Source organism: Haemaphysalis longicornis, unplaced genomic scaffold (genome assembly GCF_048455015.1).
Source record: "Haemaphysalis longicornis isolate Haplotype H1 unplaced genomic scaffold, Haemaphysalis longicornis Haplotype H1 scaffold_2, whole genome shotgun sequence".
In the NCBI taxonomy this organism is placed as follows: domain Eukaryota; kingdom Metazoa; phylum Arthropoda; class Arachnida; order Ixodida; family Ixodidae; genus Haemaphysalis; species Haemaphysalis longicornis.
Genome location: NW_027526295.1, coordinates 165,548,819 through 165,575,935, shown reverse-complemented (window position 1 = coordinate 165,575,935; position 27,117 = coordinate 165,548,819). Strand labels below are relative to the sequence as shown.

At 54.0% G+C, this 27,117-nt stretch overlaps 1 protein-coding gene across 1 annotated transcript in view; it reads right to left on the bottom strand.

Annotated features, from left to right (window-relative positions):
- Window positions 1-18,738: 18,738 nt before the first annotated feature.
- The window catches only part of LOC144167488 (polycystin-1-like), a 30,420-nt gene continuing 22,041 nt past the window's right edge, over window positions 18,739-27,117 (bottom strand). Inside the window, exons 2-3 of the mRNA XM_077696741.1 lie at window positions 19,901-20,346; window positions 18,739-19,813 (exon numbers count right to left, since the gene is read on the bottom strand). Of these exons, the coding sequence (XP_077552867.1) occupies window positions 18,871-19,813; window positions 19,901-20,346 (1,389 nt within the window). The 3' untranslated portion in view covers window positions 18,739-18,870. The remainder of the gene's footprint in view (window positions 19,814-19,900; window positions 20,347-27,117) is intronic.

The following is a 27,117-nucleotide window of genomic DNA, read 5'->3' as shown; positions in this document are numbered from 1 at the left end:
TCCGTCAGCAACTCGTTTTTATGGAGCAACATTGAAGTAACTGCTCAATTTGTGCGGCCCTTTATTCTTTTAAATGTCCTGGAGTAAATTCTTCTAGAACGTGCAAAAATAAGCCGCCAATATTTGTTGCTTTGGCAGACATGGCCTTGTACGACAATCCGCATCGTGCCGTAAATCGCTGACGGCAGCCTCCGGGTGCTTGAAAGTTTTGAATACCCAAGGACAGCGCGATATTGTCAACTGTTTCGCGTAGGACTGACCCGACGAAGTTCCTTCTTGTCGCTCCAACTTCCTTGAACCATGTAAGTAGGATGTTTTTCTTTTATTCATGCTTGGCACCTCGTGTTTGTTTTACACCAGGTCCAAAAACTTGCAGCTTCTTTAGAAGTTACTCTTGCTGACCGACGATAGTGTTGATCGTTGACACTGGCAAAGCGAGCTCACTTGTCAATTCCACGCGCTTCCTCTTCAGGCTCTTTTAGAATTGGCGCACAATTTCCACTTGCGCCTTGTATTTCTTCGACTTTGTCACAAGCCTGAAAACACGGCCGCGCATAGCAACAAGGCAAAAAGAGAAGAAATCACTGCGCGGGAAGCACGGTTCATGGAGAAGTCGGGAAGGGAAGCCGCGCCTGCCACGAGCATTGCGCGCCTTCTTTCTTGATTATGATACGATTTGCAACGTGGCGGGGTGCATCGCCTGACTTATCGTCTACCTTGCACGGAACGGCCACGCATTGCAGTAATGTTTTGGCCGCAAAACCGGCGCTTTCGCTCCCTGGACGTCTCTGCAACGTGTTTTGTTGGAATGCGGTTTGAGCGGGTGTACCGAAGAATAAACGCAAGATTACTAGAAATGTCGGTCGAAATCCGCTTTCGCGATCGTATTATCCAATTTTCGGCAAAAATGTGATAGCAATAAACGCACGAAAATGTATTATTTCTAAGGGACGTTGGCCGGGAACCAAAAGAAAAACGTATTAAGCCGAAAAAAGTAATACGCCGAATCGTATCAACGAGATTCTACTGTATACGTATACGCTACCCTGGCAGTTACGTTTTCACAAAAAAAAAAACAATGTGCGACACGCAACGCCTCTGCCGCGCTGACGGTAAATGAAACGCGCGATCATGCAACGCCTCGTTCGAAATTTTTTTGCGAGCCGACGATAACTGAAGCACGCACTCGGCTGCAGTCGGGTAGACGCGCGGCAGATCCCGCGGAAGCCATGACCGCCGACCACGTAAAAGGCGAGGTAAGGGAAACACGTCACCAGTGATCATAGTGCGCACACACCGGTTGACTGTCGACTGGCGGCGGTCCGTGCTGCGGTCGCTACCAACGCTACCATGGAAGCTGCCCGTCGCGTAAAACCGTAACGCACACAACACTTGCCCCTCGACAGTCACTGAGCGAAAGCTGCCTCGAAGTCGTCGCAAACGGAGGTCGGTCACCAGATGACTGCACAGCCAATGCACAGTACTGTTGTAGGAATAAAAAACAGCGGCCATGAACTATAAACCATGCCGGAGCAGCGGCCGCCACGAGTGTCACCAGTTCAACTCGGCCGTGCAAAACCACTCTCGAGTTTTCTCCGAGTTCTAATACTAATCAAACGCCCCCAGCGCATTCGTCGGCGCGTAGTAGTGACCGAAGCCACACCCACCCATGGCGTCGACTTGATGGTGTAGCGTCGCAGTCACCAAGTCGTCATTTGATGCCCCGTTGCAGCGACAAGAACTTACCCCAACAAAAATGAGGTCCTCAGGCCACCGCGAGCCAACAGTGCCACAGTCGCGGGAGTGTTCGGTCTTGCTTTACAAAGCACGGGTTCAAAACTTAAGAAATCGTGCCAATGACTTAAGCGATGTATTGACGTTTCATGTGATAGTTCCACAGTTCAATCAAGAAGTTTTGTTTTGAATTCGCGAATGCGATACGCAAACTATGTCATTTTAAAAAACCGCCCCAGAAAAAAAAAAGACAAAGAAAACAATACACTGCGTTTCGTGTCACGTCAAAGTTTTCTATCTGGTTTAAAGAATTCCTTAAGGGTAAACTGAACATTTTCTGAATAAGGCATGCGCAGTAAGGTTCCCTGAAACTGATCAATGAAAGACGTTGCTGTTTGATATGGGTAAGTGATCGCCCATTAGGCGCGTACCGTGTCTCAGCTTATACTAATCCCTCATCATTTGCAGCAGCTCGGGCAGAGTCCGTACCGTGTGTGAGAGAGAGATCACTACCTCTTTTAATCGCAGCTTCATTTTTTTTGTTAATTTTTACCCTCCCTTTCTCGGCACTTTTATGTATGTATTTATTGCACAAAAAACAAGAAAGGAAGGTCCACCAACAGGCGTAAATTGTCTCGCCTAGGGGCGGACACCGGAACGCCTGCTGGTGTGGGGGAGGTGGGATAGGGAGGAAAGATTACATAGGAATAGGGGGATAGGGTAGAGGGCTAACATAAATATATGAAACATGGGCAAGAATAACCTATATACAACGTTGGGTGAAAGAGAAAAAAAAAACACAGACACACACAAAAAAAAGGAAAAACTAGACAAATAAATAAATATCAAAATACAGGACACGAAGGAGTAGGACACCTGCACACTTACACACACGCACTCACACACCCACACACACACACACACACAGGAATTCTACCCTAACAGCTACACTCCACTGCGACCCGGGCAGTTACGTAGAGTTGTAGCTTAGGGCATTGTGGAGCCCCGAGGCCCCCAGGTATGCTCCCAGGGCCTCGAGCACTTTGTCCCGCTCCCTGGCATTTCCTGGGGGCCAAAGCAGTTCCTCGAGCGGCCGCACCCCTCGGAGCACGGCCAGAAGCTCGGCCCGCCCTGCCGCAAACTTGGGGCACTCGTACAGTACATGCGGCAGGGACTGCACGGGCGCTCGGCAGTGCGTGCAGGCGGGACTGGCCACCAGCCCCAGTCGGTGCTTCCGCTCTGACGTCCACGCGGCCCCCACGCGGAGGCGCAGGACGGCCGAGCGCAGTCGACGAGGCAGGCGTGATGCCCGCACAGGCAGCAGACCCCTCCGACACGCAGCCGCGGGTCTGGATGCCCGGTGCGGAGGTGTCGCTGGATGAGAAGGCGGGCGTCGTCCGCTGCCGCCTGGGCCAACATGTCCGAGGGAGGCAGCGCGTGAGCCCCGGCGGCCAGCTCGTCTGCCCGCTCGTTTCCGTCCAGGCCGATGTGGGCGGGGACCCACTGAAGGCACAGCCGAGTGCCCCGGTCCGTCAGCTGCGCCGCTTTCTCCCGGATGCCCCGCACCAACAGGGAGTGCGAGTCGCCGTCCTGTAGACGCGCCAGGGCCACCCGGGAGTCGCACAACAGGGCACAGCGCTCGGGCAAGGGCTCCACCTCCAGCAGTAGGTCCAGGCCCAGTCCGACACCCACCAGCTCGGCAGTGGCCGAAGATGAGGCATAGGGCAGCCGCGCCTGCCGGGTGGCCCCTCCCAGCACGGCTGCCGCTGCGGCCGACCCCTGCTGCTGCCGCACCGAGCCGTCCGTGTAGACAAGGGTGTGGCTTTCGAGGTCGCCCCAGATGACGCCCCGTGTCAGCTGCAGTTGTCCGCATGGGGGCGTCCGCCGCTTGCTGCGCAGACCTGGGATGTCCAGCCTCACTTCAGCTGTCAGAGCAGGAGCCGGGCCACCAGGTTGCGCATCCACGGGGGCCACCACCTCTTCGTAGAGCGCGAGCATGCGCCCCATGCGCGAGCGGTGGTGGCCCCTCAGTCGCTGCAGCAGCGGGCCGCCCCCCTCGGCGCGCCGCAGCCGGTCAATTTGGCCAAGCGCCCGCTGCTCAGCCGTCATCTCGAGGGTCCACGCCCCCGCCTCGGCCAGCGTCTTCTCGCACGACGAGCTCTGGGGCAGGCCGAGGCAAGCGCGGACCCCCTTGCGGTGATCCCTTTCCAGCTGCCGCCAGGTCGGTTTCCGCAGGCTCACCAGCGGCAGCGCATACATGAGGAGACCCACAGCGGAGGCGTTGTACAGCCGGAGAGCCGTCCGCTGTGAGCAACCCATGTCCCGGGCCACCATCTTGTGCACCGCCGTGGTGGCCAGCTGCGCCCTGGCTCGGAGCTCCTTGGCTGCCTGCCGGAAGTTCAGCCGGTGGTCCAGGGTGAGTCCCAGGTACCGCACCCTGGTCTTCCACTGGAGCTCCTCACCATCGATGGTCAGGCGCCGGGTCCGTGCACGGGCGGCGGCGTCTGGATGCACCAGCATGGCGTCTGTCTTTGACGCCGACAGCTGTAGGCCGACGCCCGCCAGCTTGGCCCGGACTGCATCCATGGCCGCCTGCAGCTGCCGCACAATGGCTCGGCCCTGACCCTTGGGCCCCAGCACCCACAGGGCGATGTCGTCGGCGTACACCGAAATGTACACTCGGTGGCCCCCTCCTCTGGGCAGGCAGCCTGGCAGGGCGGCCATCACCAGGTTGAAGAGGAAGGGGCTGATGACGGAGCCCTGTGGGGTGCCCACGTCCACCGGCTGGGGGGCCGACAGGGCGTCTCCCACCTGCACCTGCGCCGTGCGGCCCGTCAGGAACGCCTCGACAAAGCCCCGCAGCTTGCCCCCAATGCCAGCCTCCTCCATGGCCAGGGAGATGGCACGACGCTGCAGGTTGTCGAAGGCGCCCTTCACGTCCAGCAGCACCAGGGCCGCCACCTGCTTGGAGGCCATGGCGTGTTCAAGGGCCGCCACGACGTCGGCGATGGAGTCGGTGGCTGCTCGGTGCCTCCGGAAGCCCGTTAGCTGCTCGGGGATGGCCTCTTCCTCCGCTGCGATGGCCTCCATCCTCCGCAGTGCCACCCGTTCGAGCAGCTTGCAGCCACAGGATGTGAGGGCCACAGGCCGGTACGCCGTGACTGCCACAAGGCCCTTGCCTGGCTTTGGGATGGGCCGCAAGATGGCTAGCAGCCACTCTGGTGGTAGCCGGCCCGCGTCCCAAATGACGTTGTAGGCGGCCAGGAGCCGGCCGAACCCCACCTCATCCAGATTGCGCATCATCTGGTAGGTGAGGCCGTCTGCCCCTGGCGCCGACTTACGCTTGCAGCTGCGGAGGGCACTGCGGAGCTCAGTCTCCGTGATAGGGGCGTTGTTGAGGGGGTGAAGTACCTCCCCCGTCTCAGCAACAGCAGCAGCGGGCCCTGGTTCCGCCTGGTGTGGCGGCAGGAAGTGTGCAGCAAAGAGGTTGGCCAACTCCGCAAAGCTGGCCTGCTTGCGGATGGCCATGGCAGCCAGGGGGTTGCGGTTTCTCTGGGGCTTCAGGACGGCGTTGAAGATGCCCCAGAGGCGGCGGCAGCGTGGGTCGGCCTCCGAGCTGACGCATAGCTCGGCCCAGCGCTGCCGGCTCAGGCGGTTGGCGTGACGGCGGCAAGCCGCATCCACTCGCCGGTATGCTGTCCAGTCCGCCCGCTCCCCCGAGCGCTGGGCCGTCCTCTCCGCACGGTTGCGCACCGCCCGCAGCTGCAGCAGCTTCAGGTCCGGCGTGGTGGCCCCCTCTGCTACTGTGCAGCTCTGCGTGGCTTGTCTGGCGCAGCAAACCAGGCCCCGGAACAGCTCGGCTCCTTCCCCCAGGTCCTGCTCGGCAAGGCGGCGCCGGAACAGGTCCCAGTGGGTGACGTGGTGCAGTGCGGCTCGCTTGGCTGTCCTGTCGGGTGGTGCGATGTGCAGCGGGTAATGGTCGGATCCCCACGTGCTGGGCTCCCTCCTCCAGGTGGCCTCAACCCCGGCTGACACTAGGGTGAGATCAATGGCGGTGGCTGCGCAATTGCCCCGCCGGAAGGTGCTCTCCCCAGTGTTCAGCACGGACAGGTTGAGGCGCAGCATGGCGTCCCACAGATGCTCTCCGCGAGCGTCTATCCGGCCATCTCCCCAGGCAGTGTGGTGTGCGTTGAAGTCACCACAGAGGAGATGGCGGACTGCACACAGGGACACCAGCCGATCCAGGAGGCACGCGTCCCAAGGCCGTCCAGGGCGCACGTACACACTGCACACTGTAAAGTCTGCACCACCCGCACTGAGCCGCAACGTCACTGCCGCGCACTCTTGCACCACTGTCGTCACCGCACTGGTATCCAGCTCTGCGTGCTGCACATCGTTCCTCACAAACAGTGAGGCACGCGAGGTTCCTGGGGGGTGGGACGGGTCGCCACACACCACCTCCGAGCACTGGGCACTGTCACACGCCGTAGGGCTGTGATAGCCGGTGTAGCCCGGCAGGCGAGTCCCCCCCGAGCCGTCCCTTCCCACTCGCACATAGCTCTCCTGTAGAGCCACGACATGGGGCTCGTGCTGCAGCAGAAACGTACTCAGCTCCGCACGACGCGGTCGCAGCGAGTTGACATTCCACTGCAGCACTGTAGGCACCAGGGGCTGTGTGCGGCGGCTCCTAGCCATGGCGGGGCTCGGGGTGTGGCTGTTCTTGTGAGGCCGGCTGCTTGCACAAGCTCTTCCGTCCTCGCTTCGACCGCACAGGGGCCGCCTGGCTGCTGGGCTGTCGCTGGGCTGTGTGCTGCTGCCGCTCCGTCCCGGATGCAACACTGCTGCTGCCTGGCTGCTGGCGCATCGTAACGGGTGCGACAGGGGGCGGCTGGGGCTGCGTGGCCGCTCGCAGGGCTGCACGGACGCCCATGCGAGAGGCAGGCGCCGGGGCTCGTACCAGTTCCGCACACACACGACGCTCCTCCTGCCAGCGCGGGCAGGAGTGGTCCAGCACGACGTGGGGGCCCCCGCAGTTGGTGCAATAAGGCTTCGCGGCCTTGCACGCTGCCTTCAGGTGGGAACCCCCGCATCGCCAGCACCTCCTCTCGCGGTTGCAGCTCGCTGTGGCGTGGTCCAGCCTGCCACACCTGCCGCACTGCAGTGGTCGCGGTCGGCACACTCTCACCGGCCGTCGGAGCTTGTGCAGCGCTACCTCCGCAGGGGGGATCGACGCCGAAAAGCGCAGGTATATTGCAGTCCCCCTGCGAACAGCTGACTGCACCGGCACGGGCGTTTCGAGGATGGAGGCGACTGCCTCGGCCGTGATCGCTATGTCGTCGACCACGATAACACCCGTGCTGCTAGACGAAGGCTGTCGCGGGCTCACGTCGATGCCACAGATGGTGGTGATGGCCAGTAGCACCTCCATGGCCTCCTCGGTACCCGCGTCCGCCGCCACGACGTTACGCTGCGCGTTCACACGCACGTCCACCACGCCAGGCCGCGCCGTGAGCTGCCCAGCGATTGCGTCGCGCGCCAGCTTCGCGAACGTTGCCCTCGGGTCCTTCGGGCGAAAAAGGACTGTCCCGAGGGTTGTGGGGCGTGGGGGAAGCTTTTTCCCCTCGTTGCGAAGCCTACGTGCCGCTCTCTTACGCTTAGAAAGCGACACGACCTCCTGCCAGCCGTCCTGTGCGGTGTGGTTGCGGCTGCCGCCGCTGGCCGCCAGGGCAGGAGGCTGCGCTGCGCTCGCGTCCTCGCGTGGGCAGCTCTTAGCGCTCACAGCGCCGCCTATCACTTCCTCACTCGCTGCGACGGGAATTTTTTCTCCTCCGACGGTAGCGGAAGGGTCTTGAAGGGCGCTGGCCACCTTGCCGTTTCTCCCTTGTGATGGTGTCCGTCCCTTCCCCCGCGGCCGCCGGCGTGGCTTTTCCCGCAGCGCGTCCGCGTAGCTGCCGGCAGCTCGCTGGTTTCTCGGAACGTCCTCAGGCCGCGCGGCGTCTGTCGCCGCCGGGGTCGGGCTGCGCTCCTCCGCCGCTGCAGCTGCGAGGAGGGACCGAATGGCCGCCGCTACAGCGACGTCCTCCCCCGCTCCGTCCAACATGGAGCCGCTGGTCGCCTCGCCGTCTCGCCGCCAGCATCGCTCATGCTCGATGTGGACGGCGTCCAGTTCGTCGATGACGAATGCGGCAAGCGCGATGACCAGTTGGCCGCGCTCGCCCTGCGCCGTCCGACGCCCGTCCAGGTTCCGCAAGTTCTCGAGCTGCCGGCGAAGCATTTGCAGCGTCGCCCTCACTGCGGCGTCGGCGTGCTGCCGCTCGTCGTACCCCGGCGCGCGTTCCACGGTCGTTGGGGGGCTCGGTGAGGTCCCAATATTCCCCGAGGGGAACTCCGTGACGGGCGGTTCAGTTGTGGGGCTCTGGCTCACCTCGGAGTCGTCTGGGAAGCCCTCGATCTCGGCCAGCGTGGGCTCCGCGCCGGCCCGCTGTAGCTCGTCGTCAGGCTCCACGCTCGCCGGTGCGCCGGCGCGTCCGTCGCCGCTCTCCGTGGTGCCCACGCGCTCGGGAGAGCTCGAGCGCGAGTCGCCCGGGTTCATGGCTTGCGATACCGCAGCCCCGGGGGGGGGGGGGGGGGGTAAGAAGCACTATTTCGCCGAATTATAGGAAACTTTTCGGGAGCAGATGCGAGATGCGGCCGCCATGCTTGGCCCCCTGGTGGCAATTTTCCAAAAAAAACTGATCACCAGTGTTGCGGATCTGGTAGCGTGACCGGTGATGGCGTCTGTTGGTCCAGGGTTGGGGCGAACATTGGGGCCGAGTAGGGCGAAGAAAGAAACTTTATGAACAGAACTTTACATGGCGTTTGACTGAGTGAACAGGGTTTTGCGGTCCTGCGCGCGCGAGATTAAATACTCAGATTGGGTCCGCCCCCGCCCCCTTTTACCCTTCCTCCCGCTGTTTTCAGAAACGCACCAAGCACGAAAATCCGTGGCCCTGAAATTGACGCCCACACACTCACAGAGAGAAGGCACTTTTTTCCGCTTGCACAGATCAGCGTCAGGTTGACTTCGGAGGTGCAATCTTTCTAAGGTCGAAGCCCTTAGGACCACAGGAGGTTGAAGCGACAGGAGGGCGCCTGGGCCTCGTCGGTAATCCGTCGTCGGGTGCTCGTTGAACAACGGCGTTTCGACCCCCCACAAAGGGTTCCCCCGATACGGGAAGATGCCACTTAGCCGGCCGCCGAAAGGGGATGCCAGGCAACGCTTTTGTCACCAACTCCGTGCAACGTTCTTGGTCATTGTGGCTTGCCTCACCGGCGGGCGCTGAAAGCGGCTTGTGTCCAGCAGCAGCGTCAGTCGCCGCCGCGTCACTGCGTACAAAGCCGGGTCGCTACCCGCCTATGAGGCGGTGGGGGGACCGGCGAAAACGGGAAGACGGAAGGATTGGGTGCAGACGGTCTTCGTAACACCGTACGCCGATCGTAACACCAGCATCTGCGCTGTTTCAGAGCAGAACAAGCGTTCGCAAGTGTGTGCCCGGCTGCGACTGCGTTTCCCACTGCGGTAATAGTGCTTGCCGTACTATTGTTTTACGTTTCAAGCTAAAAACTTGGGTCGATATTGATTCCGTATAACCTAAATTTCTTTCGGTAACTAACTGACCTTATATTTTCTGCAAGCGTGCTGGTCGCACACGCATATATGCAGTTTGAAGCTCCGGGGAAACGAAAAAATGGTCACCATCTCGCTATGAGAAGGTGGATGTCCAGCGAAGCTGTTGCAAAACACTAAAAATGCTGATGGGGGAGAGTACCAAATGTTTCTCGGCGAGTGTGTCGCTTGCGCTCGGCTTCTCGAGCGGCAACTGCTGGGTCTTGCATAGCCTGACACGCGCGCTCAGCGTCTTGGGCAAGAACTACTTAATTTAGTGACACTAGTCCTGCCTAGCCTTCAGACATAATCTGCAAACATAATCTTTACACGGAATAGATGGCGGAGTGGGGGTGAATCCCATTGTTCGCAGGCGCCTTATCATCTATAAGGCGGTTTCGATGCTTGTTTTGGTTTTTTAAGCGAATGCTGAGCTCTATGCTGTATGCCTGGTTAGCCTGATGCATGCGCTCAGAGTCTTAAAGGGACACTGAAGTGATATGTAAACATTGCAGGATTACTAGCCCAAATTGTAGTCCGGAGTCCCCAGGTCATGTTTCGACCACTCTAGGCGCGTTTACGCGATTTTATTTAGTAGAAAAACTAATTCGAAAATGCTGTCCTCCTCTCTTTACGCTCGGCCATTTTCTGTGGCGTTTTCGTGTGACGTCAGGAGGGGATGAGCTGGCAATTGGCTGCGCCACGGCTGCGCTACTGCACGGCTCCCCGGCCGACAGAGTCAGTCGGCCCAGCGTTTCGTCCGCCGGCCGCCGGCAGGTCGTCGCAATCAAGGAGGTTAAAAAAAAATTGCTTGGTCGCAATTCGTTCGCTTAGTTGAAACGAAGCCAGGACACGTTTGTGAATGGAAGAATGTGCCTTTCTTTACTTGGTTTGTTTGTACACTGTATCTAGCTCCAAGTCAAGTTCGCTTCACACAAGTGCTGCACAAGCGCACATGCGACGCTTCGCTGACTGGTACGCCAGTAGGAAAATATAAGGCCTCTTGAAGGCGGGAGAAGAGTCAGCGAAGTCAATATAGGTACTAAGGAAATAAAATCAACTGATATTTTTACCGTACAGCGTAAAACTAGGGCGCGGGAAGCACTTTTTTGCGCTGGGCGAACAAGCACAGCGGTCAGCAGCACGACTACGCATCTGCGAACGCTTTTCCGTCTACGAAATGCAATTGCTAGACGTGAGCTACTGTGGAAACTCGGGCGACGCTTACTGCACGATCGCAGTACAACAAATAGTCACCTAAGCTGCTTGAAATGCCAAAACTAAATGAAAGTGTAAACCGGTTGTACAATATATACCCTATATTAGCAAGACCGTCGCGTCTCGCTCCGTGGCTCAGTAGTCTGGGGCGCTGGGTATGTCACCGCAAATATTTTGCAAGTCAGGAGTTCGAATCCCCGCGGGTACGTGCTTTTTTTTTGTAAGTTAACTTTTTTGTTTTCCGCCGATGTTTTCTAAATTGAGTTCACCTTTTTTTGGGCCGCAACGTTCATGGCTACACGAACTAGTTCACAAAACGCGCGCAGGCTGGCACATGCATGGCGCGCTAGCGAGTTCTCGTTGGCGTGCTGTTGCCATAAGCACCGACTGCTTGCAGGCAGTGGGCACAGGCCAGAATGAACAGACCCTTGGCCTGGTGCGAACACGCTTTTTACGATACAGGCATGAGGGAGGCACGCTCCAATTATGGGGGAAAAGCGCATGACATTTGGGCGTCTACGGGTACGCGGAGGGCGTTCATGCACTGCGTAGGTTTCGGCTAGTGAATGCTACGATTCCAAGCCGTCCTAGGAGGCTTATCTTTATGCATTTTTACAGCTGACAACATGGCAGAAGCGCGGTACGATGATTACTGAGTCATTGAGAATGCCCATCCAACAACGCCACCAGTTGTGTTTTACAGAACCGAAACCGAAACCGAAACTTGTTTGGTTGCTCACCTTGGGCATCGTCCAATCACGGTGCCCGCTCCTCCTAACGTCACAGCTTTAGTTGGTGCGGCCGCCGCAAACCGCGCATGGTAGTTTTTCTTCTTTAGCGCTTTGTAAAATAATTACCGATTTGTCAATCGTAAAAACGATGAAAAGTGTGCTAATTTGAGCCAGTCTACACAGTGCAAGCAAAAACGGGAGCTTGACAAATTCACTTCAGTGTCCCTTTAAACGAGAACTGCTGGGTCCTGCCTGGGTTTTTTGTTTACAAGAAATCTTCCCACCAACCAGACGCTAAGCGGTTCGCTGTAATAATAAAAGTCGCCGAAGACTTTTAAGCCCAAATACGGATCGCATTAGAGCTAGTGGTGAGTTGTAGGGGTTTAATAAAACTTTCTGCTGGTCTAGCCAGTCCATTTTCTGTCGTGTGTCTTGTTTTTTGAAGCACTATCCTCCCTTGTGATGTATGGGTTTCATGGACCTTACCATGTTTATGACACTCCAGAAACTAAGAGAACAAGGCCGCATTAATTGCGGCACGAATGTCGGGGCGCAGTTCCAAGGCGTTCTCGATCGATTCCCTACGACCCGTCGGCCGACGGTCCGAATGACCGGTTTTGTCGGCGTCTTCGGTCGGAGAGCCAGTAACACTACGCGGACTTTCAATCGGTCGACGGGTCTGTGTCGCCGTCGGCGTCGTGCGACAACGCGGCCTCCCAACTCTGAAGATGCCGTCGCCCTCGTGTCGTCGTCGTGTCGGCCTAGCGTGAACGCACCTTAACAAGGAGCCCGGTAATACAGAGTAAAAAAAAGATAAATATAGACAAACACGTTAGCGTTTAGGCGCGCTGCCGCAACACGCCGACGCTGAGCAGACGATGCTTCTCTTAGCCGGAACTGCGAGAAAAAAGCCATCCAATAGCAGGATTTCTGCTTCGTGACGCGCGTGGGAGTATCGATGACGTACATGCGTTTAAACGGCGGTGTCTAAAAACACGCAGGAAAGGGTGGCAAACGGGCGACAAACCTTGCAAGGGAAGCGCGCGCGCGTTCAGCTGCCCGTAAAATGTTATCCAGTCTGACATTGTCTTAGCGAAGTCGTATCGGGCACTAAATAAGTTCGCCATATTCGATATACGTTGTAACAGTGTAACAGCTAGTATCTGTCGCAAAATTCGGCTCTAACAAATCGGCAATCTCGCTCGCAAAAAAATTCGAGATATAAAAACACATCATTTATACGAACCCACTCTAAACCAGAGGCCGGCGAACTCACTCATGAGTCCACTCACTCAGACTCATTTGGACTCAAACTCACGCGTCAGTTTGAGTTTGAGTGAGCGCGAGGCTAGTGTGGCATGGTGAGTTTGAGCTTGAGTGAGTTTGAGCCGAGTGATCCCGACTGAGTTTGAGTCCGATTGAGTTTGAGTACGCCTGAGACCTAGTGAATTCTGAGTCCATTTTGAGTTGTGAGTACATTTTGAGTTTGAGTCCATTTTGAGTTCTGAGTACATTTTGAGTTTGAGTCCATTTTGAGTCCTGAGTGCATTTTGAGTTTGAGTCCATTTTGAGTTCTGAGTACACTTTGAGTTTGAGTCCATTTTGAGTTCTGAGTACATTTTGAGTTTGAGTCCATTTTGAGTTTGAGTCCATTTTGAGTTCTGAGTGCAATTTGAGTTTGAGTCCATTTTGAGTTCTGAGTACATTTTGAGTTTGAGTCCATTTTGAGTTTGAGTCCATTTTGAGTTCTGAGTACATTTTGAGTTTGAGTCCATTTTGAGTTCTGAGTACACTTTGAGTTTGAGTACATTTTGAGTTTGATTACACATTGAGTTTTGAGCACATTTTGAGTTCTGAGTACATAGGAGTTTTGAGTCCATTTTGAGTTTGAGTACATAAGAGTAGCCTAGCAGGCAGCTATGATTGGCTGTTGAGTTTCATGCGTCACTGTGGGCTCGGAATTCAGGTTCCCTGCAGGTACGGCACCAACCGCGATCTGCATGATCGCTTGGGAGGGAGGGGGTGTCTGATTTTTTTTAGTTTCTTGTTGAATTTTCATGGCCATAAGCACTTGCTGTATACCTAATTTTCGCGGCTGGGCGCGTGAGTGATAATTGACTGGTGAGGTCATAAAAAAGGGTTGTCTTAACTTTTCCTCCTGACGGATCCACTAAGAGCGTGGGAAAGGGTGGTGGGAAAGCACACGGCGGTGCTGGCGTGCTGGTTGTTCGCCTGCTACTGTTAACGGCTTGATATACTAGGGGTCACAAAGGAAGAGGTGAGAGCCGGGGGGGAAATGGGGGCGGGGGCTGTCCTTTCTGCTGTTTCAAATGAATTAGCTGAAATGACTGGACAGCGCCCCTTAAGAGAGAATAATGACCACATTAGATTGGGTGAAAAGTGAAACTGATGAGGCTAAGGCATGTAAGGTATCAAATGAAAGGTCCGGATTAACGGAATCAAGTAGGGTAAATAAAAAAATGCTTCCTGATTGTAGTCATCAGGCAGTCATAAAGAGTCATAGATTGGGTTAAAATTCAAAATGACGCTGCGAGGACATGTGGGGAATCAAATTTAAAGTCTCGATGTGGGGAATCATTCGGGACGAAAATGAGTTATGGATATATCATGACGTAGTCATGGTGAGTCATAGATTCGGTTAAAATTCAAGTTCAGAACGCTAGGGCATGTGGCCTATCAAATTAAAGGTCTCGATGAGGGTAATCACGTGCTTCCTGATTATTATCATGACATAGTCAACATGGGTCATAAATTAGGTTAAAATTCACAATGATGCCACTGGGTGTCCGGGGCATCAAATTGAAGGTTCCGATAAGTGAAATCACGTGAGCAAAAATGTGGTAGGGCTATATCATAAGATAGTCATGGTTAGTCATTGATTGGTTTAATTTCAAGATTATTCCGCTAGGATGTGATGGGTATCAAATTAATGGTCTTGATGAGCGGAATCACGTGGGAGAAATACAAAAATGCTTCCTGGTTATAACCATTAGATTGTCACGGCAAGTCTTATATTGGACTAAATATCCGAAGTGACCCCGCTAGGGCGCGTAGGGTATCAAATTTACGATCTTGACGAGGGGAATCACGTGGTACAAACAAAAAAAGGCTTCGTAGTTCGAATCATGAGATAGTCATTATGAGTCATAGATTGGGTTAAATTCAAGGTGAGGCCGCTGAAGCATGTGGGGCGTCAAATTGAAGGTTCCAGTTAGGGGAATCACGTCGGACACCTAAATAATGCGTCCTGGTTACAGTCATGAAAGTCATGGTTATTTTGACTGGTATGAATCCCATATGACCCTGCTAGGGTGTGTGGGGTATCAAATTAAAGGTCTCGTTGAGGGGGATCACGTGGGACAAATATAAAAATGCTTTCTGGTTATAATTATGAGGATATCGCAAAAGGTATATCACTCACTCTCACTCACTATATCACTCACTATATCACTCACACACTCTCACTCTCACACTAACACTCTCACACACTCACTCACTCTCTCTCACTCTCACTCACACTCTCACTCACACTCTCACTCACTCAGACTCACACTCTCACTCGCACTCTCACTCACACTCTCACTTACACTCTCACTTACACTCTCACTCACACTCTCACTCACACTCTCACTCACACTCATACTCTTACTCACACTCTCACTCACACACACTCTCACTCACTCACACTCTCACTCACACTCTCACACACTTACACTCACACTGTCACTCACACTCACACTCTCACTCTCAGTCACACTCTCACTCTCACTCTAACACTCACACTCTCACTCACACTCTCACACTGTCACTCACACTCAACTCACACTCTCAGTCACACTCACACTCTCTCTCATTCACACTCTCACACACTCACTCTCTCTCACTCTCACTTACACTCTCACTTACACTCTCACTCTCAGTCACACTCTCACTCTCACTCAAACTCACTCTCTCACTCACACTCTCACTCCCACTCTCACTTACACTCACACTCTTACTCTTCCTCACACTCTCACTCTCACTCACTCACACTCACACTCTCACTAACTCTCACACACTTACACTCACACTGTCACTCACACTCACACTCTCACTCTCAGTCACACTCTCACTCTCACTCTAACACTCACACTCTCAAGCACTCACATTCGCACTCTCACTCGCACTCACACTCTCACACTCACACTCAACTCACACTCCACTCACACTCTCACTCGCACTCTCACTCTCAGTCACACTCCCACTCAACTCCCACTCTCACTCACACTCTCACTCACACTTACACTCTCACTCTCACTCACACTCAAACTCACACTCTCACTTACACTCTCACTCACACACAAACTCACACTCTCACTCACACTCTCTCACTCACACTCTCACTCACACTCTCACTCACACTCTCACTTACACTCTCACTTACACTCACACTCTTACTCTCACTCACACTCACTCTCACTCACTCACACTCTCACTCACACTCTCACACTCACACTGTCACTCACACTCACTCTCAGTCACACTCTCACTCTCACTCTAACACTCACACTCACACTCTCACTCACTCACACTCTCACCCTCACTCTCACTCACTCACACACACTCACAATCTCACACTCACTCTCACACTCACACTGTCACTCACACTCACACTCCACTCACACTCGCACTCTCACTCTCAGTCACTCACACTCTCACTCACACTCACACTCAACTCACACTCTCACTCTCACACTCTCACTCACTCACTGTCTCAATCTCTGTGAGGCCATTTGAGTTCTGAATTCATTTTGAGTTCTCAGCCCATTTTGAGTTCCGAGTTCATTTTGAGTACATTTTGAGTTTTGAGTCCATTTTGAGTTTGAGTACATTTTGAGTTTTCAGTACATTTTGAGTTTTTAGTACATTTTGAGTTTTGAGTTCACTTTGAGTTTGAGTACATTTTGAGTTTTGAGTCCATTTTGAGTTTGAGGACACTTTGAGTTTGAGTACATTTTGAGTTTTGAGTACATTTTGAGTTTTGAGTCCATATTGAGTTTGAGTACATTTTGAGTTTGAGTACATTTTGAGTTTTGATTACATTTTGAGTTTGAGTACATTTTGAGTTTTGAGTCCGAGTGAGTTCTGAGTTTTGCGCTCAATGTGAGTTTGAGTTTGAGTGAGCGCAGATGTGCTGCTCAGCGTTGAGTCTGAGTTTGAGTGAGTGGTGATTCGAAAAAAAAATTGTGAGTTTGAGTGAGCCGCGCCAACTTTGCCGAGGTATGCTCTAAACGAGGTGATTCTTGCCTGTCTGCTTGTCATTTCAGACTAACTGGACCGGAAAATGAGAACGTGAAATAACAAAAGAACAAAGTTCACTTCGCAAAACAGGCCTACGTTCTTATTTATTTGAATGCGCTCAATGTGTGTTCATGGATGTAATCTAGGTCTGGTGGCTTTTCACAGCACTAAGGAAGATGAAGTTTTCCACAATGTGCACGCACGAGAGGGCATTTCTACATTTACTTTGCTTTTTTTTATGCTAGCTTTCGAGTTCTGAGCATCGTGCGAGAGAGAGAGAGAGAGAGAGAGAGAGAGATAGAGAGAGAGAGAGAGAGAGAGAGAGAGAGAGAGAGAGAGAGAGAGAGAGAGAGAGAGAGAGAGAGAGAGAGAGAGAGAGAGAGAGAGAGAGAGAGAGAGAGAAAACGTTTATTGAAAAGCAGGGACAGGGTAGGGGAGAAAAAGAGTTAGGAGCTGTGGGCGGCCATCCTATTCCGGTAGGCCGCGTGCCGCGGCTGCCATCCTCGCCCGAGAGATCAGGGCCTCCTGGTCTTCGAGCTGGCAGCTCTGCAACGCGCACTCCCACTGCTCAAGGGTAGGGGATCTGGGTGGTGGAGGGCTGGTGGGGCACGTCCAGACGAGATGAGCTGTGGTGTTAGGCTCATCGCATTGGGGGCAGTTGAGTGGGTAGTTAGTAGGGGATATGTGGTGGAGATGGAGGTGATTGTAATAAGTGTTGGTTTGAAGTCGGCGCCAAATGCGGGCGTCAGCGGTAGAAAGGGAAGGGTGGGGAGGGGGATAGGTGCGTCGGGTTGCTCTGTAGTGGTAGAGGATGTCGGTGTATGTTTGGGAGAGGGGCGCAAAGGAGTTTGTAATACTGGCTGCATTGTTGCCCTCTTCAGGGAATGCCCGGTGAAGGAGAGCTCGGGCGGTGGCGCGTGCAACCTCGTTCCCAGGGAGGGAAGTGTGGCTGGGTGTCCACACTATGCGGGCATGAGGGAGGGTGGGACATTGAGAAAGGATGGCCAGGGTAAGAGCCGAGACTCGTCCGAGTGCAAAACGACGGCAGGCAGCTTGTGAATCAGACAGTATCGTTATGCTGGGACTCATGGCTTGGGTCAATGCGAGGGCAATGGCTGCTTCTTCGGCCGTGGTAGTAGACGCTGTGCAGACAGTTGCCGAGGTGAGGAAGGCATCGTGCGAACCGAATATTTTTAGTTACAGCCGCTATCGCGCACGGCTCTCATGGTTTCGGTTTCATTATAAAAAAAAATAAGCGTCCCTGAAATGAAACGTGGCCGACCAAAAGTTCGTATTTAGTTCGCTATAGCCGATAATTCACTATATCAGTGTTAGTTATAACGAGGTTTAACTGTACTTGAAACAGATGACGTTGAAACAGATGACGTTGACCAGATGACGTTGACCAACGACTGCGCTTGTTCGTTTAGTGTGCTCAAAAGGCCTTTCAGGGCCCCTTTAAGGAGCACACTATAAAACGTCTCGCGCGATTCAACGCCTCGAGCATCAAAGACACGTGGAGATGGAGCTCCGATGTGCAGGCATCGAAAAAGGTATGGAAAGGTAGCCGAAAACAGCACCGTTGGGAAACTATATGCGCCCGCATGTAACACGAGTAAAAAACAGACAGGGAATCTGTACCTGCGCGACAGCCTGTGCGGTGCAAGAAACTGCGGCTACGATAGTTACGTCCAAATATAAGTTAAGAATAAGGTGCAACAATTCTGTTTCCAAAGGTATAGTGACCGGCATGCCCGCTACCAGAAATTAACGGTATATCTTTTTAGATATTTTTATTTTCTCGGTCTTCAATAACGCATGCTTCCAGCGCCCTTCTATGCTCGGGTACAAGTTGAGACCGGCAATAGCTCATCCGAGTCCGAAGCCGTCCGTCGTCGCTTTGAAACGCACTCGTACGTTTACGGGTTCTGAAGGGAGATTGCGTTCAATGCGTGACATCGCCCGATTCTTCTCAACTAGTTTGTCGTCGCTGCAGTTAATTATAAACATTATACCTGAAAAATTGCAGAAACGACTCGTGTCGCGTTAAAAACACTCACAGTGGCGCACACTGCGCCGCTCGGAGGAACATCCGGTTGCGGTAGAGGCAACTTTCGTTGTCCTTACATAGACTGACGTCAAGCACAGGCATGAACCAAGCTTGTGCTTCAGCGCTTGCACTCAAACAATTCCACAAGCAAAAAAAAATCGCGTCTACTGAAACCAAGAAGCCCAATTCGCCTACTTACGTTGATTCAGGACTGCCACTTTCGCTCGATGTCCCCTGCAGCCGATCAATCCGAGCGACAAGCCTCCAGGTACGGGCCACAAAGCGTGCACAAATATGGCGGTTCTCACCGACGACACCGAGTTCGTTGCACGCACTCGCACTTGATGCAGTCCGGATTTGGCCAAGAGAAGCCACGCGCTGTAGGTTCCGCGCGCCAGCGTCAAAGGAGCAGCGGGCACGGAACCTGCACGTCTCTCCGGCGCCAGTCGGTACACAACTCTCGCAGCCGCGTCTTCTTCGAGTGACGCTAGTAGCTGGAATCGCGCTCCCACGAGCACCGTAGAGTGAGGAGCGGACGTCCAGACCCGCAGGCCCCGTACTCTGCGTTGCACAAGCACGGGGGGCGACAACGAAACCGCGTACCTCCGGCCCAGTGGGCTACCGGCCTCGAGTGCGACCGAGTATGTGCCGGCCAGGGGAAACAGGAATGTCACCTCGCAGAAACGGGCGCGACGTCGTCCTTCCGCCGCTTCAGCGACCACGGTGCAAGAGTCGCAGGCGGGAACTATGCGCCAGGTGCAGTAGACGTCGCTGCCGGCCGAGTACACCCCCGACAGCGTGGCGTTCGTGCCCGCAACGAGGCTGTAAGGCGACCGGAGGTGGGCGCCTCCGACGGTCACGTTGATCCGCAGCCCTCTAATCTCGTCCAACGCCCTTACCACTCTCGTCGCGGTGACTGCGCCCAGCGGGTTGCGAAGAGCCACTTCAAGGCGGTACGTGCCGGGCTCCTGGAAAGCGTAAGCCATCTTGTGGCTGGGTCCTCCCGTGGAGTTGTACATGAGAAGGCCAGGCGCAGGGTAGCTTTCGCGGCGGCGATCAACAGCGACCATTCTAGTGACGGCGTACGAGACGGAGTAGCCTGGGGCGAGGCTTCGTCCTTCCAGGAGGCCACAACTGCCGACAGAAAAACAAGTACAACTGTAAAGTTCACGGCCCTCTCCTCCATCCCCTTTCGCCTATAGTAAGGCGTCCCAGCCGTACCTGACTCGTGTTCCGGTCGCCACCACATCCGAAGGCACGTCCAGGCGTGATAGGAGCCACGAATCCTGTTGGCCAGACAGGTCCCGGTAGACGCCGATCAGGTGCCGGTGAGCCGCCACCCAGGACGTGTTGTGCCCTCGGAAAAAGGCGGCCACCCGGGGCTTGTAGAGGCCCTCCTCGCGGTAGCGATGGGTCACGCCCACGGCCCAGCAGTAGGGGTCCACCCGAGCCGGCCGCTGCCGCACGCGTCGCCTGTCGTCCCCGCCGCCGAAGTCGACCTCCACAACGAGGCTGGCGTCATCGTCGCCCTGCTGCGGCATGGGAGTCGCCACGGACACCAGAAGCGTCACCACGGCGGCGGCCAGGGGCAGCGTCGTCGGCGACAGCAGTTTCGCCCGGACGGTTGGAGCCAACTGGTCCACGGTGCCGCCCCATGATCCCTGCGACTGCAGAAACGACAGGTTTACTAATAAAAATATTTTCTCTATGTTTAACCAACGCTTCAATCAGGAGGAGCGGGATGAGACGCCGCTATCTTTATTGAGGAACGTGACCGTACTGCTCATTTCCCTTCACACTGACGTGAGCAATAGGTTACTTTCCCTCATCTCACTTGCGCTTCCTGCAACTTTAGTTTGGCCCCTGAAGTCTAATGTCCCGTGGCGTCTTGGTGTAGTCAGATTCCTTCAATATAACATTGAAGGACTCTGGTGTAGTCGTGTTTTCTTGCCTCATACGTTTGCACTACAACTACGTGCCGGCGCGTTCGGTTAGACAGCTAAACTGAAAACAGAAATATACGATCCGCATGTAGTTTCTTACAAAGTGACAAGTTCTTCAGCCACTCGCCAAGTGGTTCATTCGTTCGTTAGTCGCACCACCATACTAGCCCCTCTCCCTAGAGGAAGCTGCAACTTGGCGGCGACTCCAAACATCTGCCCACGTCCCAACAGCCTTTACCTCCCCTTCCCCACCGAACACCCTTCCCTCTGTGCTCGCCATCCCGTCTGGCTCGCTATACTATAACGGTGCTAAGATGTTTGAGTGGCGCACCCTGGCTTCTGAAGTAAGCTTTGGGACTCGCGCCGCTGTCGTCTGCTACCCTACGCTAGGGACAGCGGTGCCTGCGCTAGAAATCGTCCGCTTTGACGCTTTCATGCATTAAAAAGCGTATTTCTAGACATCTAGTTATTTTGCCAGCTTCTTACAACTCTGAATAATTTCAAGCTGCATCCCGCACAAGTTTGCAACACATGAGGAGAGAACAACTTTCTTAAGAGCATCGGTCAGAAGATCGCGTGTAACTCGTCCTTTCTAGCTTATTTGCGAGGTTCAGCGCCCAGAGCTCCTCGATAATTATTGCAAATGCGTAGGCTTCCCCGAAGTATTCTTGAGATTATCTTATAAAGGCTTTACAGCCGAATGTTACGCACCAAGCAGCGGGCCCCTACACGCGCATCGCACAGCAGGAAATAAAACGGCTGTGTTCTATTTGTTTCGTTGTTGTTGGCTTGTATCAGATGAAGGTTTTTTCTGTATCCAACGCATTAATTTTTCTGCACCGTCACAAACGTCTTATTAGGAGGTTTGGGGACGATTGGGACGCTCAAAAAAGTTCGTGCGGTTATTTTCTTCAGGCTGTATGGCATACATCCGCTCCTTGACTAATTGGCTTTAGTTATGGCTGTGTGCAAGAAAGTGGATATCCGCAGCGCGTGCGTTGTTTATTCACATGCAGATACAATGAGAAGGTTAACGTCAATCGATCGCGGGGAAACACCAGAAAGAGCGAGCCCGAGTTAAGCACACCACAAATGCGAGAATTCCTGAGCCAACGGCACGGAGGCGCTGCGTGGTGTCGCGCTCAACGCCAGTAGCAGGAGTCGGCAGCCCGCGGCCCGCAGGGCAGTAATATGCAGCCCCCCCCCCCCCCCCCGGCACGATGTTAACCCTCCTCCCCGCTCCTTTTGCCACTTCCTACATGAATGCCGACACAACTGGGGTTAGGCAGGAACAAAGAAAGATCGCTTCCAGTTGGCATTTCCCCCGCCTTCACAATTGGCCAGATATCGTCTTCACTTCCTTTCTTTAAACAGGGCCAAAAAAGCCCCCCCCCCCCTCCCCTCCACCCGGATTTATCGTCCGGTCTCTGCTGAGTCGGCTTCATGGAAACCGGCCTTCCGCCTTAAAAGGTGACCATACCATGCTATATGGTACGGTCGCGATGATAGCACACCCCAGATTTGCAACTACTCCCCAACCCCTCCATGGAGGAGAGGATGGCTTCCCTGGCCAGCACGGACCCTGGTGACCTGAGCGAGGACAGTCAGTCGAAGCCTATAAATCCCAGTCTACAGGGATCCTCTGCTGGACAAATAAACATTTATTAAGCACTTCTTTCTCTCCCTCGTTCGCGAGCGAGCGAGCGAACATCCGTGCATGAGGAGGCCTCGCGAACGCGGACGCCGGCTGGCGCTACCTATGAACTAGCGGAGGAGCTACTCGTGTGTGCGCCCTAGCTCATGACGTGATAATGACGTACTAATGAACTAACAAATGTATATGCGTTGACGTTCCCGATGACGAAGAAGGGCTCAGTTTGACCACGACTTGGAACTCGTAAATATAAATCTTTGCTTCCCTTGGCCGGCTTCGAACCCCGGTCTTCTTGATCGTAAATTGAGCGCGCTATCCGCTGTGCCACGAAAATATATTAATGAAATTAATGATCAACAGGCGCTGTTGCTAGAGGACACGCTCGGTGGAGTGGGGCCCTATGGTTCGGGATCCCGTGACTGCCGCTGGCTATGCCAGGTCAAACTGGATCTGCCGTCCACTAGTTGTAAGAGCGGTTGGGTTGCAGATCTGGTGTTTTCTGGCCCTCCCGTATTTTACTGTACAGGGTGGTGCCGGGTGCTGTACAGTAATTGTAGGTAGCTTGACAATCCTTTGGATGGATGACACGGAGGAGGGTGCGGTGCGGACAGGTGCTAGCCTTAAGTCGCCTGAGGGTGGCGGCTTCATCTCGTGTGAGTTGGTGCTGTGGATTTGGGCAGATTCGCCGATTATGCCGGTAGTCCCCCAAGATGTCCGTGTAGAGCAGGCAGAATTAGGTGCAAGGCGTGATGATTCTCCCATGAGATCAACGGCCCGGCGTGCATATGTAAGCGCAATAAACGGCGTGTGCCACCCCCCCCCCCTTCAAGGGATTCCTGTCCGGGAACCAAGATTATATTAACTTCAGGAATTACCAGGCTTGTTCGAAAGAGATCAAGTACTATTTTGGAAATGCGACCGCGTCAATAATTCCTGCAAGCTGCCTGAGAATCTGCAGTGGTCATGGTGTTTGCGTCTTGAGCAGTAGTGATAGCATGGGCTGTGGCGGCTTCTTCGGCAGTATCGATCGCTGTGGTCTCGACATGCTGGATACTATGAACGCGCAGCTATAAGTTTCATGCCCGTACTGATGGACGGCATGCCCGTAGTGCTGGAGCGAGGCTTAAACGAGGACGTTAAACAGCCCGCCGGGACCTGTCCGGGGTCCTTAGTGGTAGAGCGGATTAGGTTTGTGTGTCACACAAACAGTAAGATGCTTACGACTCGGGCGGGACACAGGCAGCTCCATGTTTGTCTGCAAGAACAAAGCTTGGATCCTTCAGAGGTTCCTTCAGCTAATTGGCTCGGAAGTATGCTCCATCGCAAATTACAACAAACGTGTTTTGTTTCGTGCACTCCGTGTAATGCGTCAAGCTTTGCAGGTCATTCTTCTTCCCAGAGCGGAAGGGCACTAATTTTTGTCTGGAGGCGTTAATAATGCGAGCGTATACTTTTAATGGGGTGTGTTAACAATAGAAGGGTAACAAACACATTTACTGTTAAAATAATTTTTGAATTTTGAGTGCGTTAATAGCAAAGCGGTACCATAGGTGGCAGAGCAATGGCGTGAAAACGGCTGGGGCGCAGGAGCTTGGAGACAAAGCAATGCCGCAAAAAGGAAAATAAGCAAAACGGGCGAGCTCCAGAAACCGCGGAGCCCCAACGTATTGCTGTTTGCCTCTGAGAAAGTAGCTATCTCTCGTCTTCCACGCTGCCCTTCATCGAGGGCTTCTACGTCCGCACGGGTTATCCCAACGCTAGCAGAAAAAGTAGCGTCTCTGTTGCTTTTCACGAGCAATAATTCATCCAGGGACACGCATGGGATGCAAAGGAAAACCGTCTCTCGAGAAGGGGGCCAACGGACGCCTCCCTTCCTCCCCTCGGCCTACTCGGGAGCTCGAAGGAAGGACAAGGGAAACAATCCGCGCGTAGGGAAATAGAAGCAGCGCTGAATAATAGAGCGCCAACAAGAAGAAGTACGCGAAAGAGAGCAACGAGGAAGGAAGCAAGGAGAGACGCGGATGAGGTGGCGCCGCATAACGCGCACCCCAGCCGGCATGCATACCACGGGGCGCTTGCGGAGGGGGGAAGAGGAGGCGGTATTTTATTCCGAATGAGATAAGATGGCACGCTTCCCTCCCTGACACGTCCAAGTGAGCGAAGCGACGCCGTCGTGGCTCGAGTGGCCGGGGCGCGTCGGGGTTGGGACCCGGGCAGCCTTTGCCCCCACGGAGCAAGGACGACGGGGAGGACGAGGCTGAGTAGGGCGTCGTCGCTGTTGCTTCTCCGCGCCGACAGCCCGCTCGGTTGCATACAGAAGAGGAGGGATCGCTGGGCGCTTGGCGACGTCGCGTGGCACTTGCGCCCCCGGAAAGCGAGACAGCGATGATGACGACGGATGCATGTATGCATGCAGCGGCATGCATATGCGCTCGCTCTCCGGTGTCAGCGGAAATCCTTCGCCAACAGAGCCCTGCTGAGGAGGGGTGTGAAGCTAAGAAGGTCCGCGATCTTCCGCTCCAAAAGCGACACCGGCGGACAGACAACTAAACCCACGACGAGTGCCGGGGTGTGGGGAGAAACGGGAGCATAGCGATCGTCACCTTATATTTCCTGCACGAGGAGTTTTCAAAGCGGCAGTTTCATTGCGTCACCTCATAAGCTTTCCGCTGTGTTCAAAGAAAACCGGGAGCTGGCTGCAAAATAAAACTGCACACGAGAATAGCAAATAAATCCCGGCAAGTCGTGACAGCCGAGCTTATGCCTGGTAGACGGGAGTAGCTCCGATTCGCTCACGGACGTTCTCTATTCGCCCCGAGATCGAACGCAGTCGGCCCCTGGCGGCGGCAGGACGAACCGCTCCTAGTGTAGATGACGCTCTCGCGTCGTCTGCTCGTTCACGTTGCGCGCGGCGCAAGACTCATGCGGATCCCGATAAAACAACCAATGTGTGTACTTGTTCGGAAGTAAGCAAAGACAGTTACCTCCTCTTGGGCATTTCTTCTAGAGACGCAATAATCAGCGGCCTTTGCGGGTTAATGTGCTAGCTGGTTTAATTCCACGAAACATCTTCGCCGTGGTGAAACGTGTTATACGTGTGAAACGTGTTATAAACATTGCTTCGAAACACTGTACTTTTCTCAGTGCAGTCGTCTGCCGTTTCGGGAACGTCAAGGGGTGCTTTTTGAAGGTGGCGTGGTGGTTATTTAAAGAATAAAAGCTCAGTACACGAAACGGGCACGAAGCGACAGGACCTGTGCATATCCGTGCATTTGCTACACCCTTGTAAATTTGCGCTGTCTCCTTATACAAAGAACAAACAAACAAAAACAATTACACTGCACGTGACCCGTGCGCTATCGCCAATACATTATCAGGGACGTATTTTACACCTGCAAGCGCCTGTGTGATCGAATTCTTCCCGTACCTTTTTGAAAATAAATACAATTTTTGGACAGTCATTGCTTATACTGAGTTGCTAATTTTACGCATTATTTAAAATATGTTTCTATGGATGTGCCAGGGTATTTCGGGGGGATTTCTCGTTAAATTTAAGCAGTTGTGAGTTTGCGCCTGTCCTGTGGCATTCCGTGTGTCATTTTTATATATCCCATTTTCAAATCCCGACAGTCACTAAAATTTCATTCACTAACGCTGCGCGCAAAAGACCTGTTAGAACGGGGGCATTTATATCTCTGCACTGGTTAAAATTCAGTAATTTTTTGCTGCCTTTCGAACACAAAAAAAAATATTGTAAGCTCTTAGAAAAAATGTCGAGGCAGTTAAGTGGTGTTACCATTACAGGGTATCCCACAAATGCAAGAATGCGTCATGCTACCAGTGAAAGCGATTGAAACTGCTGTTGTAAACTGAATTCCGGAGTTAGAGGCTTCCTGATTTGTTTCTATTCATGATTTTATTGAAGGCTCAAAGCCATAGTATGGAAAGATCGAGCTTGCTACGAGCCACGGCATACAAGTTCCTTGTCATTATATTGCGGCCGTTCTGAGATTCCCGATGGGTCGCCGCTTTTTTGGGGTAATAATGAAAACTTATTGCCGCTTCCATGCTATACATTGAACGCTGGGGAACCGAACTACCGCATACCACTTTTGTCTGCGCCTTTAGTGCGCTCATACGGCGCGAGAAAGGCACGAAGCGCGCCCGCAGTGTGCATTCTCCCGGGCCGCTCAGCGGAGCATCCACATAGCAGCGCGACGCTGTCGCCACCTACATGTCGATCTCGCGGCGAATACTGTAATGCGTAAGAAGGAAGGATTGATGGTAAGCGAGAGCAATGAATGAATAAACGACTTTATCTATAAACAGTCCCGAGGTCCCGCGGGGTTATTGGGAAGCGAGTAAAGAGGAGGGGAAATTCTCAGTTAAGGTCTATTGATTAATTGATTGGTTGGTTGATTGTGGGGGTTCGCGCACCCACTCTGCACAGGCGATGAGGCACGCCGTAGTGAAGGGCTCCGGATGAATTCTGACCACCTGCGGATCTTTGACGTGCGCCGAAATCTCGGACACACGGGCGTTTTCGCTTTTCGGCTCCATCAGAAAAGCGGCCACCGCGGCCGGGAATCGAAGTCGCGTCCTCAGCGAAGGTCTAATGAAAGCACTGTGAGTTGTCCGTTGGCAGGCCCTGCTAAGGCTGTCACACCACTCTGCACTGCCTCGCAAAGACCACTATTAAGTGAGCAGAATCCAATGCGTTCGAGAAGAGTAGCCTCTGACTGCTTATTCGTAAGTGGGGGCGGGCCATCAGCTGTGGCCGGCTGCTTTCGAATGTCGCACACGACGAAATCAAGGGATACAAGTCCGGGAGGGTATGGCTG